Here is a 15,612-nt window from a genome sequence, read left to right as displayed (position 1 = left end):
GAGGAAAAAGTCAATGTCCGATATGTTAGTTCAGGTACACGTGAAAAGGTGTGGACACACACACACACACAGACACACAAACACACACACACACACACACACACACACACACACACACACACACAACACACACACACACACACACACACACACACACACACACACACACACAATGTCCGATATGTTAATTCAGGTACACATGAAAAGGTGTGGACACACAAACACACGGACAAACAAACACACACACACACACACACACACACACACACACAATGTCCGATATGTTAATTCAGGTACACATGAAAAGGTGTGGACACACAAACACACAGACAAACAAACACACACACACACACACACACACACACACACACACACACACACACACACACACAGTTAATTCCTTTAAAAGTACCTCCAGTCCAAATTTGTAGAAGCAGAAGTTTATGAAGTACTTGATGCATGGCAGAATGCCGTGGTCCAGGTGCTGCCGTGTGACGCCCTGGAAGATGATGCTGAAGGGGGGGGTTTTCAGGTCATTGTGGAGACGGAAGTAGAGCTGGTGCCGATGGATAGTTACCTTGAACGCCAGCAGCCCCAGCACCATCAAATGGTTCTACAACACAGAACACAGAAATTATCTTCCTATAATATTAAATATGGTTAAAAATATTAAAGAATGTTAATAATTTGATTATAATAAGGTTAACAAAAGGTTTGTATGGTAATGTTTGTAATGTAATGTTAATAACAATGTGTACTGTTCAAACTTCGGCCTGTTTAATGTCGTCATTATTAGTTGTAGCTTGTCAGCATTACTCAGACCCACTATACAGAATATTTACAGTATTTTATAGGCAAAAATAATTCAAACTCTTGGTCAAAATCCAGGAGTGTTGTATTAAAACTGGAATTAGGAATTGTGGATTGTGTTTTCATATTGCTGGTTATAAAAAGCTATCAAAAGTATTTGTTGTACCTACAGTAAATGCATAGGTGAGTATGTCAGCGTTTGAACCTGGTTGTGTGAACTTCCTATTATATAATGGAATGCAAAAGCAGTTTCGTGTGACCATTATGATTTCAAAGAAAAGTCAGATGCTGAGTTTCTCTGGGACAGATGTTTCACTGTACCCTGAGACAGGGGAGGATCCTGCCCTCACACTTGAGCAGCGCTCCACACCAGTAGACGGGGTCTACGGGCTCAATGTAAAGAATAGACCTCCTGAGCAGCTCCGCCATGTTCCCCCTGAGCTCAACTCCATTTTCCAGGATTGAGCTGTTGAAAAATACCAGGCCCTGAGGTACAAAAGACAGAGGAAGGTGAGAGTCATTTTCAGCACATGCTTATGTCTAAAAATGAAGGAAGATGCATGAAGCACATGACAAAAAGACCAAGTTCATACTGCTGTTATTATCTGTCATACACACAGTTAGACTCACTGCAGTGCAGTTGGATGAGTAGTCGAGGGGTTTGATGACTTTGAGTTGGTAAAACATCTTGCACACTACCATGACGCAGGCCCATACTGCGGAGACGCTGGATGCTAAAGGTTGTAACCGTGGGAATGGGAGTGCAAACACCCACAAAACCAGGAAGACAAAGTTCATCAGAGAAACCTGTGAAAATGGAAATCATAACGTGTTCCTTCCAACAATTTTTCCAAACACTGAATTCTGTGGTTTGAATTTCCTGACTTGAATAAGTTACAGTTAGTTATTTTCTCTATCGAATACATCAACAAAGTTATCAAAGTCTAAATATTTTCCAGTCCAAACATCCCACCTCCTGCAGTGACACCCAAATGATGCCAGAGGAAACGATTTTGAGGTTGTGGAGTTCCAGCAGTCTCCAGCTCAGCTCCTGGAGCTTGAGGAGTCCTGACAGAGCGTGAACCATCAGCAGGCTCACCCGGTCCACTATCACAATCCACTTGCGTTCTTGACTGCTGGGTTCATTTCCTGGGAGGAAGAGAGAAAATACCATAATTTAACAAGGGAAGGAACACACATAATAGCTTTTCTAGGTTTCATACAATGATTAATGGAAAGAATAATCTATGATACACAAAGATAATTGTGTGACTTAAGAGAAAAACATAACCTAAAAAAGTTTAAAAGAATGGCCTCAAACTGTGAACAGTTTTTTTGTTGTTTGTTTCCCATGATTTTATTAGAGGCAAAATATTTTATGAAACACATCACCATGTGCATCTATGTCATCCTGTAAATATGAAAATATAACTGCTTGTAACTGGAAAAGCTTGAAAGCAGAGTAGTTTCAAAGTAAGTTAAAATGTCTGTGGCAAAGGCACTTGTCTCATAGATCTCAGTTGGATGTCAAAATACCAATTACTACCTAAAATTCATCATCCAAACCCATAAAAAAGTAAGACCATGTGAATAGCACCAGCATGTGAATAACGTATTCATATAAACAACACATTCTTGTTGTAGGACAGCCCATCACGACATAAAGCCATATCAGTTATTCACCCCACTCCTAACTGACCCACCAAAATGAGACTGAAGAGCCACTTGGTGAGCTGAAGTTACCCTCTCCTGATGAATCCACTTGCTCCTCTCCTCCTTTATCCAGGGAGGTTTGCAGTCCGACACTGTCCAGAGTCTCCTGACTTCTCCTATTTCCCATTTGCTCCTTCACAAGCCTGCAGGACAACAGCGAGCTTTACATTCTCACACAATAATCAGAAATACCTCAATCAGAGAAATGTACAAAGACTGCATAGGACGTCAGCATCAGGTTCAGGAGACATAATGTCTTTCATAATGTCTAAATACATAAATCATATTCATAAGCAAAATGTGTACATACAAATTGTGAGTCATTAGATTAGGACAAAAAACAAAAGTTGAGCAAGAGTCCTACCTTTTCTGTAACTTTGCAAGGTTTTCTTTAATGCTGGGAATTACATTAAAGACAGTGAGTGTTACTAACAATTAAAAAAGTCAAGTTAACAAACACACAAACTCTTATTGTTGTTCTTTGGGATTCACAGGATTGAAACACTGATTACATCTACTCAGTCCACTGTGTGAGATACAATTAACTGTGATTGGAAATTACAGTGTCTAAAATGTGAATGAAAGAAATATTTGTGGAGGAAAAAATGCATCTCTTACACCTCAGATATCACATTGACTGAACTCCTGAGTTCTTCATCTCTGGGTGGAAAGATGGACAAATGAGACAGAGATATATAGTAGGTACATACAGTAACCACAGTAAGAGCTTGTTTTAATGTAACTATCATTCATTAATGGTAGTGGTTTATCTATCTTCTATTAGAATTAATTCATTTACTTGTCATATCGGCCCTTTAATAGTGACAAGAGTAACTAAGTATCTGTCACTCAGAGGAGTCTTCTGTAATGCTTTAGTACTTTTTCTTGACTTGATATTTTTATGTCAGGTGACAGTATCTCTACATGAGTAGGATGGTTTTTCCCAGCACATATTCTTCCCATCTCACCTGGAAGCCTGTCTGACAGGTACATTGTCGAGGTCAGTGAGAGTCAGGAAGTCTGAGTTGAAGTAATGCAGTTGGAGGATACAAGCCAATAGAAACGCAGCAGGAAGCAGAATTCGCGCAAACAGCTCCACTGTGTCATACTGCTCCAAACCCAGGTCACGAAGTCTAGATGTACAAAGAGAAGAAACAATATGATAAAAAGGCCAACGCTGGTCAAAGTCTTTTTTTCTTAGGAAGGTTCAAACTGAGTGAAATGACCCGGAAATATCTGAGCAGCATCATGATCAGAGCTTATGAATTCTCCTTGTTTCCCATCGAGGTTGAGGGGATTTTTTTTACTTTTAGACCTCAGCCTAAAAGTGCTGTAAGGCTCTGACAAAATGCACAATGATTTTTTTTTGCATGATGACCAAAAAGACTCCTAAAATAATTAATAAAATGATTAACAATTCGCAAACTTATATGTGCAGACACTCAGAAACTCACCCCTCCTCTGACATGCCCATGATCTGTCTGAACAGCCCAGACACACTTCTGAACTGGTACAGGTAGATGGCTATCAACACCACCATGGAGTAACCGACCACCACAGCCCAGAACGTCTTCAGGAGCCGCCGCCACACATCATAACGGATCTGAAGAAAACAGACAAACAGACAAATATACAGAGAACTCTTCTCTCAGTCTGCAGATCTTAACATCATTATTGGCCTTCAAAGGGCCTTCAGTGATGATCACAGAAGAAACTGTGACTTTCTAAAACTCGTATCCTCATACCATGTTAACATGGGTGTATAAAAATGTAGCTGAAATTCTAGAGTTTGAGCATTTGGACGATATGAACTTTATGAGTACTATCCGCATTAAGTGGACTGTTTTTGTTTTTTCAATATTTATTTATTTAATTTATTCATTTATTTGGATTCCCATTAGCCACTACCAAGGTAGCAACTTCTCTTCCTGGGATCCACTCAAGTAAAAATTACATCATAATGCAAAACAATGTAAATAAAAATCAACGACAAAAAGGAAACAAGAAAATAACAATAATATAACAATAAATAATAAAAATACAAATAACAGTAAAACTACCGATAATGACAAGTTCCACACTTGATACAGCTCAAAAACAATAATACAACTAAAAACAGCATATACAGTGACTGAAGAATAAAATTTGGTAAAAAAAATAAAATAAAACAAAACCCAAGAAGTTCCTCATTAATGATCGTATTTAGATATTATGTAGTAAAACATGCCCTGTGTTTAGAGGCGCTGGTGTTCTGTGCCATTAGATATTTCATTAAACTCTTCTTAAATGCGAAATTTCTGATGTCAAACCATTACATGTTTACATTCCTCTGTACAGAACAGTGCACTGCCTTGCATTCATTTTTTGAGACAGGAAGTAAAAAACAACCTCTTGATGCCTCGTATTAAAGTTGTGGCCTTTAAAATTGATGGTACAGGACATTTGCGATTTTAGACAGTGACATTTTTCTTATAAAACAAAGCAAAGAAATAACCACCCTGTCCCTCACCACTGACCAACCTAAAGGTTGTTTGCATTCTGATAATATTTCAGTTCAGAGCCACTCGTGCAGCTCTATTCTGGACTAACTGTAGTTTTTCCAAATCTTTATTTGATGCACTTCACCAGTGGGCAGTAATCCAAGTGAGTAAGAACCATGTTTGAACAATGTGAGAAATGCATTGATGCAGTAAAATGTTTGCACATCTCAAACCTCTCCCCATAGCTGCAACAGTTTTTTCACTCTGTTTTGACCACTTCAGTCTGCTGTCTAATATCACTCCAAGGAGTTTAGTTTCCTCTAACCGTTCCACAGGCACTCCCACTACAGAGTTTAAATGTGGCTTATGTTCAAGTCTAACATTATAAGAGGCATATATTCCTTTTTCTTACTCTCATAACCTTTCTGTAATTCTTTCAGTTACTCTTTAAGACATAATTTATTTGAAATTGTGTGGTGGAAGTGTAAACTGAAGTAACTGAAATAAATGAGTGAATGTAGAAAAAACAATGTTTTGCATCTCTGAAAAAAGTAGCTATATCTTCACTGTCATAAATAACACTTCTGTCTTTATTCCTCCCACCACACACCGCAGCATGTAAAACAGCAGGGTGTTGCAGATGTTGTCCGGACAGACAGCTGATGCTATTGTGTCTTACGTCACCTCCACAACCATTAGGCTTTCTTGTAAGTGCCTGCTGTGTTTTTATAAGGTCAGCAGAAACATAAGATGGGGAAGAAAAAACAAGAAAACAGCAACAAAAAGGGCATCGTGTGTGTTTATGAGTCATAATCAATACTTTTAACTGCAAAATAACATTGATAAGCCCTTAGACAGTGTGTTTGCGCGTGCATTCCCAGAGTTTATATAACAGCTAAATGCGTTCTGATCCTTTTTATGCACAAACAACAGCTAAATGATTCATAATGATAATTTAGGAGTCAACCCATTAAAGTATAAGATCAACCTGACACCGAAGTGGCTTTGTGAGTGATGCAACAGCATCTCAACTATAAGCAGATTTCCTCTCCACTTACTGACCCCTGGAATCTAAATATCAAATTTCCATCCTTCATTTACTCTGCTATATGTACAGTACATAGTCAGAAAATACATGTATACATAAAAGTCAATCTTCACACCAAGGACTAACATATTTACTGTTCAGGATGCAGGATTTCCTATAAATGGTGCTTTACTGGAGGAGCTGAATAACTAGAGTCCTATATCAGTGCACTTCATTTCAAATGACAAACGTTGTTTGTTTAGAAGCAGCCAAAAATGACTAACCTGATAGAGGACAACACAGAAGAGGAACAAGACAATATAGAGGATCTTGTACACGACCACCTGCATAAATGAAACATTGTAAAGATTAGGTCAATTTGAAATGGATCGAATATGATGGGCAGTTATTGCTATGTATATTATTTGCTTGACATGCTAGAATCTATTAAAGATGACATGGACAACAAGATTACTGGAAAAAGTCCTGGGGCTGCTATAGAGGCATAATCCTAACCGCAATAGCCCAGGTTCGAGTCCAACCCATGGCCCTTTTCGCCATATCATCCTCTCTCTCTCTCTCTCTCTCTCTCTCTCTCTCTCTTCAAAAGCCACAAATGAGCATTGAATAACAAGTCCCAGCAAGGTTCATCACTTTTTAGTGTCCCCTTGAAACACTTCCTGTTGTGTTGTAGGACTGGATCGGCAGCATGTTTGTGTCTTTGCATGTGTTTTCTGAAGTTGCAGTGTGTTGAGCTCTCAGGGCCATCGTACTGATGGCATTACAGCAAATTTAAATCATTGTGAAAAAATCCTCATCATCATAACAGATGAAATTGTGACAATAAGGCAAAAGATTATCAAAACAAAGCCCTGAACCCCTTAGCAGAAAAATTCAGGCATGCAATTTATAATGCTATTGGTATTATTATGAAATTCACCATAGCTTCCTAACTTCATATGAAGCCCACAAAACTGCTCAGAGATGAGTGTTGGGGAAGTCTGAATACAAATGTGTCATAAATGGGACTTCTCCCACACTTAGTTTTTAAGTCTGTCAATAGATACCTTTCCAGAGAAGCTGACCACAAAGAACATAGAGCAGCAGAAGAGTATCCAGTATTTCACCAGCGTCCCTTTCACTCCTGAGATCACCATCGCTACAAGAGGTGATGGCTGATTTTCCTCCACTGACATGACAGACAAGAAGGAATTGAGAGACAGAGGGAGAATATACAAGTGAACAGAGGGGGAGCAAGGAGACATTTTAAACTTTTCATCAAACTGAAGTCTGTTATACATGTATAACCTGTCCACATGTCAGGATGGTTTTCATGAGTACACAGATCTTCCATTACTCCAAACTAAATGTTATTCTCTAAAACCAAAAGCCATACGCTTTTTACAAAAACAATCCAAAAACAAATTACGTGGCACGACTTTGACTTCATAAAGAGATTCCTCCTTTAAGCTCTGCTCCTCCTGTCGCTCCTTCAGCTGCTGACGAAACATCAACCAAAAGCTGAAGCTGTAGAAAACCTGCAGCACACACAGTTTATCATGAGTACAAAAATGTGGTGTAAATGCATTGTTCTATCATCTGCGATAGTGAACAGTTAAATTCTGAATAATATGTGTATGACCAAACCAATATAATGTGGTGAGTAAAAGAAAAAGGTTCTTTGAACTTGAGTTGCAGAAATGATTTGTCAATGCACAGTTCTCAGACTCTGGTCTGTGGGTGCAAATGAAATTTTTAGTTTGATGCAAACCACAGTGCTTCCCTGAAAACCAATGTTCTTAATTAGTGTCTTACTATGAGTGTTGGGATCCTATATGAACAGCATTGGTTACTTTACATTCCAGTGTTTGCTCTGTGTCCTTGTCACTTGGTCAGGATGTGGTATGTTTCCAGGCACCAATATCATTTCAGAGCAAGCTCTTAGACTTTTCATAGTAGGAAAAGCACAGGTGTTACTGATGACATTAACAATGGCTCTGATCTTTTCAGTTGTGCCAGTAAAATGTCAAAATGTCTACCATGCAAAAGGTATATCAGAATTTAACAGTATACTGCCATGGGAGATGCCGATGCCAATCTAATCTGATCAGGTCACACCAGCCTACTAGTGTTTATGAGAATACGCTGTGTTAAAGCTTTATAAGTCAGTTTTTACTATTTTAAACTTCTATTGTTTCTCATTTAACAGATATTTAATATTTCAAGGAAATTTAAAAAGGAGATTTAAAGGTTTTCAGGTGCTTTAACACACATGACCTTTATATATGGAAAACAATTAAAATACTTAGATTACATCATCTAATCTAATTAAGCCAAGGCCCAAAGATTCTTGGCACAAGCAGCTATGGTTGTCTTTTTGCCTAATCTTTCAGAACTTCCCATGACCTCATGACGCCTTTAATTTACGTCAAGAAACGTCACCTTTGCTCCCAGGTGGATGCAGGGCGCAGGGTGGTAGCTGCTCAGGTCGAAGTCCACTATCACAGCCGGGGGCAGGCCAGGGTACAGCTCAGCCCGGCTCAGGCGCAACCCGCTCAGGAAGCCCAGCACCACCAGGAAGGTGCTGTAGACGGCCAGGAATGGGGCAGACATCATGGCGTACCTCCGTCGATCTCGCATCATCCAAATTATACAGGACCACACCAGCAGGACAAAAGTTAGCCAGTTGTTGTAGGTGATGCTCCACACCTAAACACATGCATTTTGGATATAGATCAATTTATTGAAGCCAAACAGCTGCAATTAGGGTTGCCACCTTCCATGCAAAAAAATAAAGGACACCCGCTCCTTATTAAGTTATAAGTTAACTTATAAGTATTAAACAAAAGTAAAAAATATATAGTGCAGGAGAGCAGAAGGGCCATGGATGAGAAAAAAATGAGAGGAGGAAGATTTTTTTCACCATGCACCTCGAGAAAAAAAGTCGAAATGTTGAGAATAAAGTCGAACTGAGTCAGATGAAGGAATTTTTGTTTTTATTTTTTTCATTTCGAGAATAAAGTCGAAATGTCGAGAATAAAGTCAACTCCCCCTGTCACAGTTGGGACCTTTGTTGCTGCACCTGCCTGAGCTCCACACCTTCAGGATCAAACAACTTAATGAGTTGTACTATTGTGTCTCAGCCGCCTCTTCCAAGCTTGTGTGGTTTTCCTTCTGAACAGACGCAGTTTTCAGCACAATCTCTTCAAAGTCCTGATGCTGACAACTACACTGTGTTTATGAGCCAAAAGAGAAAGAATTTCTTTGTTGCTAAAGGCGATTCTGAAGTACAATTTCATCAGTTCATCTACACAAAAAAAAAAAACGTGCTAGGCTAAGTGGTAACGGGCCGTTGTGCCGCTGGCTTGGAGAGAGTTGGGCGGATGCTCTCATTAGCAAAGTGCCATTACGTTACAGTTACGGTGGGTTCAGTGGCTCCTTTTGATATCAGGTCACAAACGTTGAAAGAATACTGTGAATTTCTGCACCATTGTTTCATGTCGAACGGCACTGACCACAGCTAGCTGTGGCTCAGGAGGTCGTCCTTTCATTAGAAGGTGGGTGGTTTGATCCCTGGCTCCTCCAGTCCGCGTGTGAATGTATGAGTGAATGGGTGAATGTGGCAAGTATTGTAAAGCGCTTTGAGTGGTAAGTAAGACTAGAAAAGCGCTATATAAGTGCAAGTCCATTTACCATAAGTAAAGAAAGGAGCTGTGTTGCTAAGTGGTGTAGGAGCCCAGACCTACGCTCTCATGAGGACCCTGCTTAGTCTAGACAAACCTGGGGAGAATTGATACAATAATCTGGTGAGGCTTTTGAAAAATCATTTTCACCCTAAATCGAGAAAAATAATGCAATGATGATTTAATACAAGAAATAGGAAGCCTGAAGAAAGTATGAGTGACTATGTGGCAGAGCTGTGAAGGCTGGCACAGGACTGTAGCTTTCAAGATTTTTTAACTGTGATGCTGAGAGACTGTTTGGTATGCAGCATAAGGACGGATTGACTTTTGAAAAAGCCATGGAGATGGCAAATTGACATTGTGGATTTGCATGGCATGAAAGAACAGACTAAAGCAAGGGGGTCTGTGAACAAGGTGAACAAGGTGAGCACGGCCCACGGAAAACCTCAGCCAGACCAGAGGAAATGCTATAAATGTGGTGGGGAGAGCCACCTGGCTAAAGACTGCAGGTTTGGCAATAAGAAGTGCCACAACTGGGGTAAGGTGGGGCACATTAAGAGTGCCTGCAGAAGGAAAACGGGGGGAAAAGAAGAGACTAGACACTTTAAAGGGGAGAGAAACAAGCATGACAGGAGAGCTAATGCGAAGAGGAACGGAGTGATAGTGATAAGGAGGTCGTTTTCATTGTGTATCAAATGGAGGCTAGTGACATGACCATGTACAACATGAGTGAAGAAATAGTCATTTCCGGAGTTGATGGGAAAAATGCGACATATTAAGTAGACACTGGCTGTGGATTTACCATTATGTCTAGGAGGGCATTTCACAAGCTATTCACTGACACTAACAAACCCATGCTAGCCAAGTGCAGGATAAAACTGAGAACATATGGTGGTCACAGGGTGCCAGTATTAGGAGCAGCAAAGGTTAAAGTAGAACACAATGGCAGAACTAAGAGGTTAGCAGTAGTGGTTGTTAAAGGTTCAGAGACAAATCTAGTAGCACGAGGCTGGATTAAAGCTCTCCACCTAGACTGGCAACCTGTACATTAAACAGAGGACAGAGAGGACCCTCTACAGGAAGTGCTTTTTAAGACATGAAACAGTAAGTTTGAGCTACGATTTTGAAATGCTTTTCACAGCAAAAATACATGTAGCTAGTGATGCCACACCCTGCTATTATAAGCCTAGGTCAGTACCTTTTGCTGATAAACAAAAAGTTCTTCATCCAACAGCTTGGCTGTAAGAGCTTTACAGACTTTCAAAGAGTTACTGAAAAAGAGCAGCAGTGATACAGTGGCGACAAAGTTAAACAGGGCCTTGTTTAGCTATCGCATCACTCCACAGTCAACAACTGGACTGTCACCTCTTGAGATGATGATGGGTAGAAAGTTGAGGGGGATACTGGATCTTATACACCCAGACTTAAAACACAAGGTGGAATCGAGACAAGCAAATCAAAAAGCGTAAAGAAGACAACTTTGTGGTAGGAGACACTATCATTCCTAAAAACTATGGATGGAGTTTCCTATACAGTGTTGCTGGGAAATGGTAAAGTTGTCTTGAGACACGTGGATCAACTGTTGAGCAGACAGGAGCAAGATCTGCCAGTTCTGATTCCAGATGTGACACATGAGTAGGAGGATGTCGTACTTCCACCTAAGACCGGCATAGGACAACAGGACATGGGTACTGCACAAATGGATGCCAAAGACCTTCCTGTTGTGAAACATAACAAAGCAGTGCATCTGGTGGTACACCAACAAAAGACTTAGTCTGACCTCAAAGAAACAGGAGACCACCAGCACATATGAAAGACTTTGTTAAATAATGGACATATCAAAGAGACAACGATAAGACATCCTTTACTTTAAGTAGTGGGGTTGTTGTAAAGTAGGTAACTCACCCTTGTATGCATTTCTGGTTCATAATTTACATGAGTCTGAACTGTTAATGGTGCCTATTTAACTTTATAGGTATGACAGTAAGAAGAGGGTTCTTGCTGTGTGTAATAACACAGGCATTACTGTGATTATGTTGTTTTAGTCACTGTATATTAATGAGTCGTTTGAATTAAAGAGGGGTGTTATGAAGTGACTGGCTGTTATGGTAGTTCGGGACCAATAGGGGGCACCAGTGCAATAGTTATAGTAAAGCAGGTGTAGGTAGTGCCATGCGCAGTAGGTGTAACGAGTGATCAGAAGTTGTTACCTCATGGTGGTTAGCATGTAATGTTGCTCTTATGTTTTGGGCAATAAAGCCAGCGCAACTGAAAACGTGTCTCTGTCTGTAATAATTGATATCCGAAGATATCATATCTGCAATGTTTCCCACCTAATTTATTGGATATTTTTTCAGCCGATGTCAACTAGTCAGCTAAACTACCAAACAACATATCCAAAATAACAATTACATGTTTTTAAATTTGTTATCAATAAATTACAGAAAATTAATACACAACTATTATGATAATTGATGAATGATTTATGTCACTTATCAATCAAAAGATTATTCCATTTCCTCAATCGTTGCTTTTCTCTTTTATGTAACTAAAACTGGAATGTGTTTCGGGTTTTGAACAGGGAAACTGTGATGTGCACTTTTTGCTATAATCAATGAAGTAGAATATAATTCACAGATTAACTGCCATAAGAATGAATAGAGAGTCATAAACTTCAGTGGTCTATAGTATTAAATAGATTTTAAATGTTATTATATTATCAGTACTGCTGTGGTTTATATCTGAACCAGCCTTATCTGCCATACTTTGACTGAGCTGACCTATGATACACCTACGCCAGAGTAATTGTTCTGTTTCAGATATATCTCTTCTCCTGTGTGGTGGGACAAGTTATGATTGCTCTAAGACTTACCATACAAACTCAAAACCTTCAATATATATAATATAATAAACTTTATTTATATAGCACTTTTCTTAACAAAGTTACAAAGTGCTTTACAGAAAGAAAAAGAAAAAAAGAGAAAATCACATGAAACAGACGTAAGTTACATAAACATATTGATTGTCCATATCATGGGAAAATAAAACACAACAAAATAAAACACAACAACATAAACAAAAGCTTTCCGATAAAATAATGTTTTATTAAGTAAAAGATAAAGATTTAGCCTGTCTGATTTCAGTGGGTGTGTAAGAAGACAAGAATGATCTGATCTTTCTGAGTTGAAAAAAGCATGACTGGACAACACTTTATACTTGTGCATCAAAACTGAGATTTGCATCAAAAATAACTCCAAGATTTCTATTTTTGGTCAAGGAAGTAAGTTCACTGTGAAGCAGGCTGGTAGAATTAGTGGGACCAAATATTATGACTTATCACTATTGAATTTTAAAAAGTTTAGGGACAGCCAACATTTAATATCACTGAGGCTTGCAAACAGATTATCAAGGCTGCTGGGGTTATTGGTTTGAAGCGGGATGTATAGCTGTGTATCATCTGCGTAAGAATGGTGAGAGATACCATGGTTCTGAATCATCTGGCTGAGAGGAAGCATGTATATCGAAAATAGTAGTGGGCCGAGGATAGAACCTTGAGGAGCACCACAGTTAGAATGGGCAACAGAGGAAGAAGCATTTGCTATGACAACAGAGAAGGTTCTATTGGAGAGGTATGAACATAGTAAATTTAGAGCAGTTCTCTTAAAACCAACCCAGGTTTCTAGATGGTGCAGGAGAATGGAATGATCAATTGCGTCAAAGGCAGCGCTTCAATAATAATCAATATCAGTATATTTACTTTACCATCATGATGATAAGGGCGCTGACATAGCTGTGTTTTTGCACCAACTGTCCAAAGAAGACCAGACCACTTGGACCTGAAGGAGGGGGAGTCTCTGTTGGACTCTTCGGGACCTCCTCACTCTTCTCCTCTATTTCTTCCCCGCCTTCAAAGGAAAGTATATAATAAAAGAGTTAAGTAAACAGGTCAAACAGAATTAGGCCGATTACTTTTTTTTTTTTAAATCAAAGACAACTCTTTGTTGAGTTGTTGAGCTGAATGTGATTACCATGTGGCGGTGAGTCTTTGCATTCATACTGTGGTGGAGGGTAAGAGTTTGTGTAACCTGCCCCTCCTAAGAGAGATTCCAAATCATTTCTATGGACATCTTGCCAGGAACTGCTCATCATTAAGATCATTGGCTGAAGAAAGAGAGCGAGCGCATTATACAAAAAAACTGTTAGAAAGTCACACTATTAATGCGTCACATGTTTAATCATAAAAATGTGATCAATCTTAAAAACATTATCTAGCAATAAAATGGCTCACCTCATCAGGAAGATACGTTTCATCATCTGTGCTGCTCAAAAGCTGAAAAAAGAAAATCTTGAGTTGGTGATGTCTTTTGAAATGCTGACATGTGACGACCAGCAGTGAAACAGCAGTAAAACTAAACTAACATGGCTGATGTTATTTTCATCTCTGGGATGAACAGTCACCGACATAACAAGCAACCAGTCCTACAATCAGCCAAATACATTAACAACATTCCTGCGACCGAACAATGCAATTAAGGAGAAAAATACCCATGTGTGTGGGTTACCTCCTGCTTATCTCCTGATATGTAGAGGACCCTGGAGAGGCTTGGAGAAGCGTCTGGACTTTCTACCGGACTCGCAGACTCCCCACCATCAACAGTATCCTGAGACGCATAGTAACCATGAAAAGCCAATCATGTAAGTTAATACACTTAAAACTGCTGGGTTAAAAGTGAACCAATCTGGGGTTTTTTGCTAATTCAGTGTTGGGTCAAAAAGTGGCCGAGTTATAGGTTTGACTCAGCATGGGTTATGTTGTGGTTGGGTTATGTTCATCATTTAAAAGTTCCAATACATTTAAAATGTATAAAATTGTATAAAAATTCATTCATTTAAATTCATGTTTCTCATAGTTTCTTTTAGTAGCCCAAACTGTATAAAAATGGAGGACTGTGAAGAATGATGTAGCCCACAATTTCAGGGTGCATCTTCAACCTATCATGCAGGGTCACTATAGTTAACCTGATGTTATCAAACCTATCATGTATGTGTAACCCTATATAAAATTTCCTGTGAAGCACCAATATCACACTTGTGACAATGTCAGACAATATCTAACTTCTGCTTTTCCAATACACAAACACACACACACACACACACACACACACACACACACACACACACACACACACACACACACATAAACAAACCTCCTCCATGATGTGGACCCCTTTGTGCAGCAGAGCCACCAGTGTGTAGTACAGCAGCAGCAGAACCAAAGGGTTAACAAAGTCAGGCCAGGCGACATGTGGGTGCAGACCAAGACTGTGCCGGTCTGAAGAATTGGTTCTGATCACACCTGTCATGCCGAACAGTCTGTGCAGATGGGGAACAGTGTGGAAAGGGAGAATGTAAGGTGAAAGGGTGGGAGAGAGAGAGAGATAGGAAGAAAAGAGGAACTAGAATAAATATGAGCTTATATGCAGTTAAATAATGAGAGTGCAAAAGAGATAAGTCAACTTGAAAATACTTATTGGGTTAATCTTTTGTACCTGAATATGTGCCTTTTCGCAGCTTCACACCCTACCCTCTATGACATTAATGTATTTTGAAAAAGCCAAAGTGAAATGGTAATAATTCCACATTTGAGGTCATTAAAGATAAATCCAGAACAAATTAGAGTTTCTTTCAGTTTACTTTTCACAGGGTCTCAGCCAAAGCATGTGGAAAATGATTTAGTGCAAGGTGTCGAGTCAAATGTTTGTACTTTCGTTGAGTAATTAACAGAAAAATCGTAGCCAATAATTTTTTACTTGTGTTAGAGTTGCATAAGACTGAAACCAACACCAAATTGCTAATAGCTTAATAAAGAGACCAGATCAGATATAAATAACTCTGTTGG

At 39.3% G+C, this 15,612-nt stretch overlaps 1 protein-coding gene across 1 annotated transcript in view; it reads right to left on the bottom strand.

Annotated features, from left to right (window-relative positions):
• si:dkey-11f4.7 (piezo-type mechanosensitive ion channel component 2) overlaps window positions 1-15,612 on the bottom strand; it is a 49,195-nt gene that overhangs the window by 27,056 nt on the left and 6,527 nt on the right. The window contains exons 8-25 of the mRNA XM_056386106.1: window positions 14,909-15,086; window positions 14,276-14,374; window positions 14,002-14,043; window positions 13,745-13,874; window positions 13,476-13,630; window positions 8,473-8,739; window positions 7,460-7,568; window positions 7,098-7,219; window positions 6,315-6,374; window positions 3,978-4,126; window positions 3,492-3,656; window positions 3,142-3,183; window positions 2,888-2,920; window positions 2,554-2,666; window positions 1,784-1,959; window positions 1,441-1,617; window positions 1,132-1,296; window positions 413-613 (exon numbers count right to left, since the gene is read on the bottom strand). Coding sequence (XP_056242081.1) covers window positions 413-613; window positions 1,132-1,296; window positions 1,441-1,617; window positions 1,784-1,959; window positions 2,554-2,666; window positions 2,888-2,920; window positions 3,142-3,183; window positions 3,492-3,656; window positions 3,978-4,126; window positions 6,315-6,374; window positions 7,098-7,219; window positions 7,460-7,568; window positions 8,473-8,739; window positions 13,476-13,630; window positions 13,745-13,874; window positions 14,002-14,043; window positions 14,276-14,374; window positions 14,909-15,086 — 2,383 coding nt within the window. The remainder of the gene's footprint in view (window positions 1-412; window positions 614-1,131; window positions 1,297-1,440; window positions 1,618-1,783; window positions 1,960-2,553; window positions 2,667-2,887; window positions 2,921-3,141; window positions 3,184-3,491; window positions 3,657-3,977; window positions 4,127-6,314; window positions 6,375-7,097; window positions 7,220-7,459; window positions 7,569-8,472; window positions 8,740-13,475; window positions 13,631-13,744; window positions 13,875-14,001; window positions 14,044-14,275; window positions 14,375-14,908; window positions 15,087-15,612) is intronic.

This window comes from Seriola aureovittata, chromosome 9 (assembly GCF_021018895.1).
Source record: "Seriola aureovittata isolate HTS-2021-v1 ecotype China chromosome 9, ASM2101889v1, whole genome shotgun sequence".
In the NCBI taxonomy this organism is placed as follows: Eukaryota; Metazoa; Chordata; class Actinopteri; order Carangiformes; family Carangidae; genus Seriola; species Seriola aureovittata.
The sequence above is the reverse complement of the archived record's forward strand: the minus strand, read 5'-3'. Positions and strand labels throughout refer to the sequence as shown.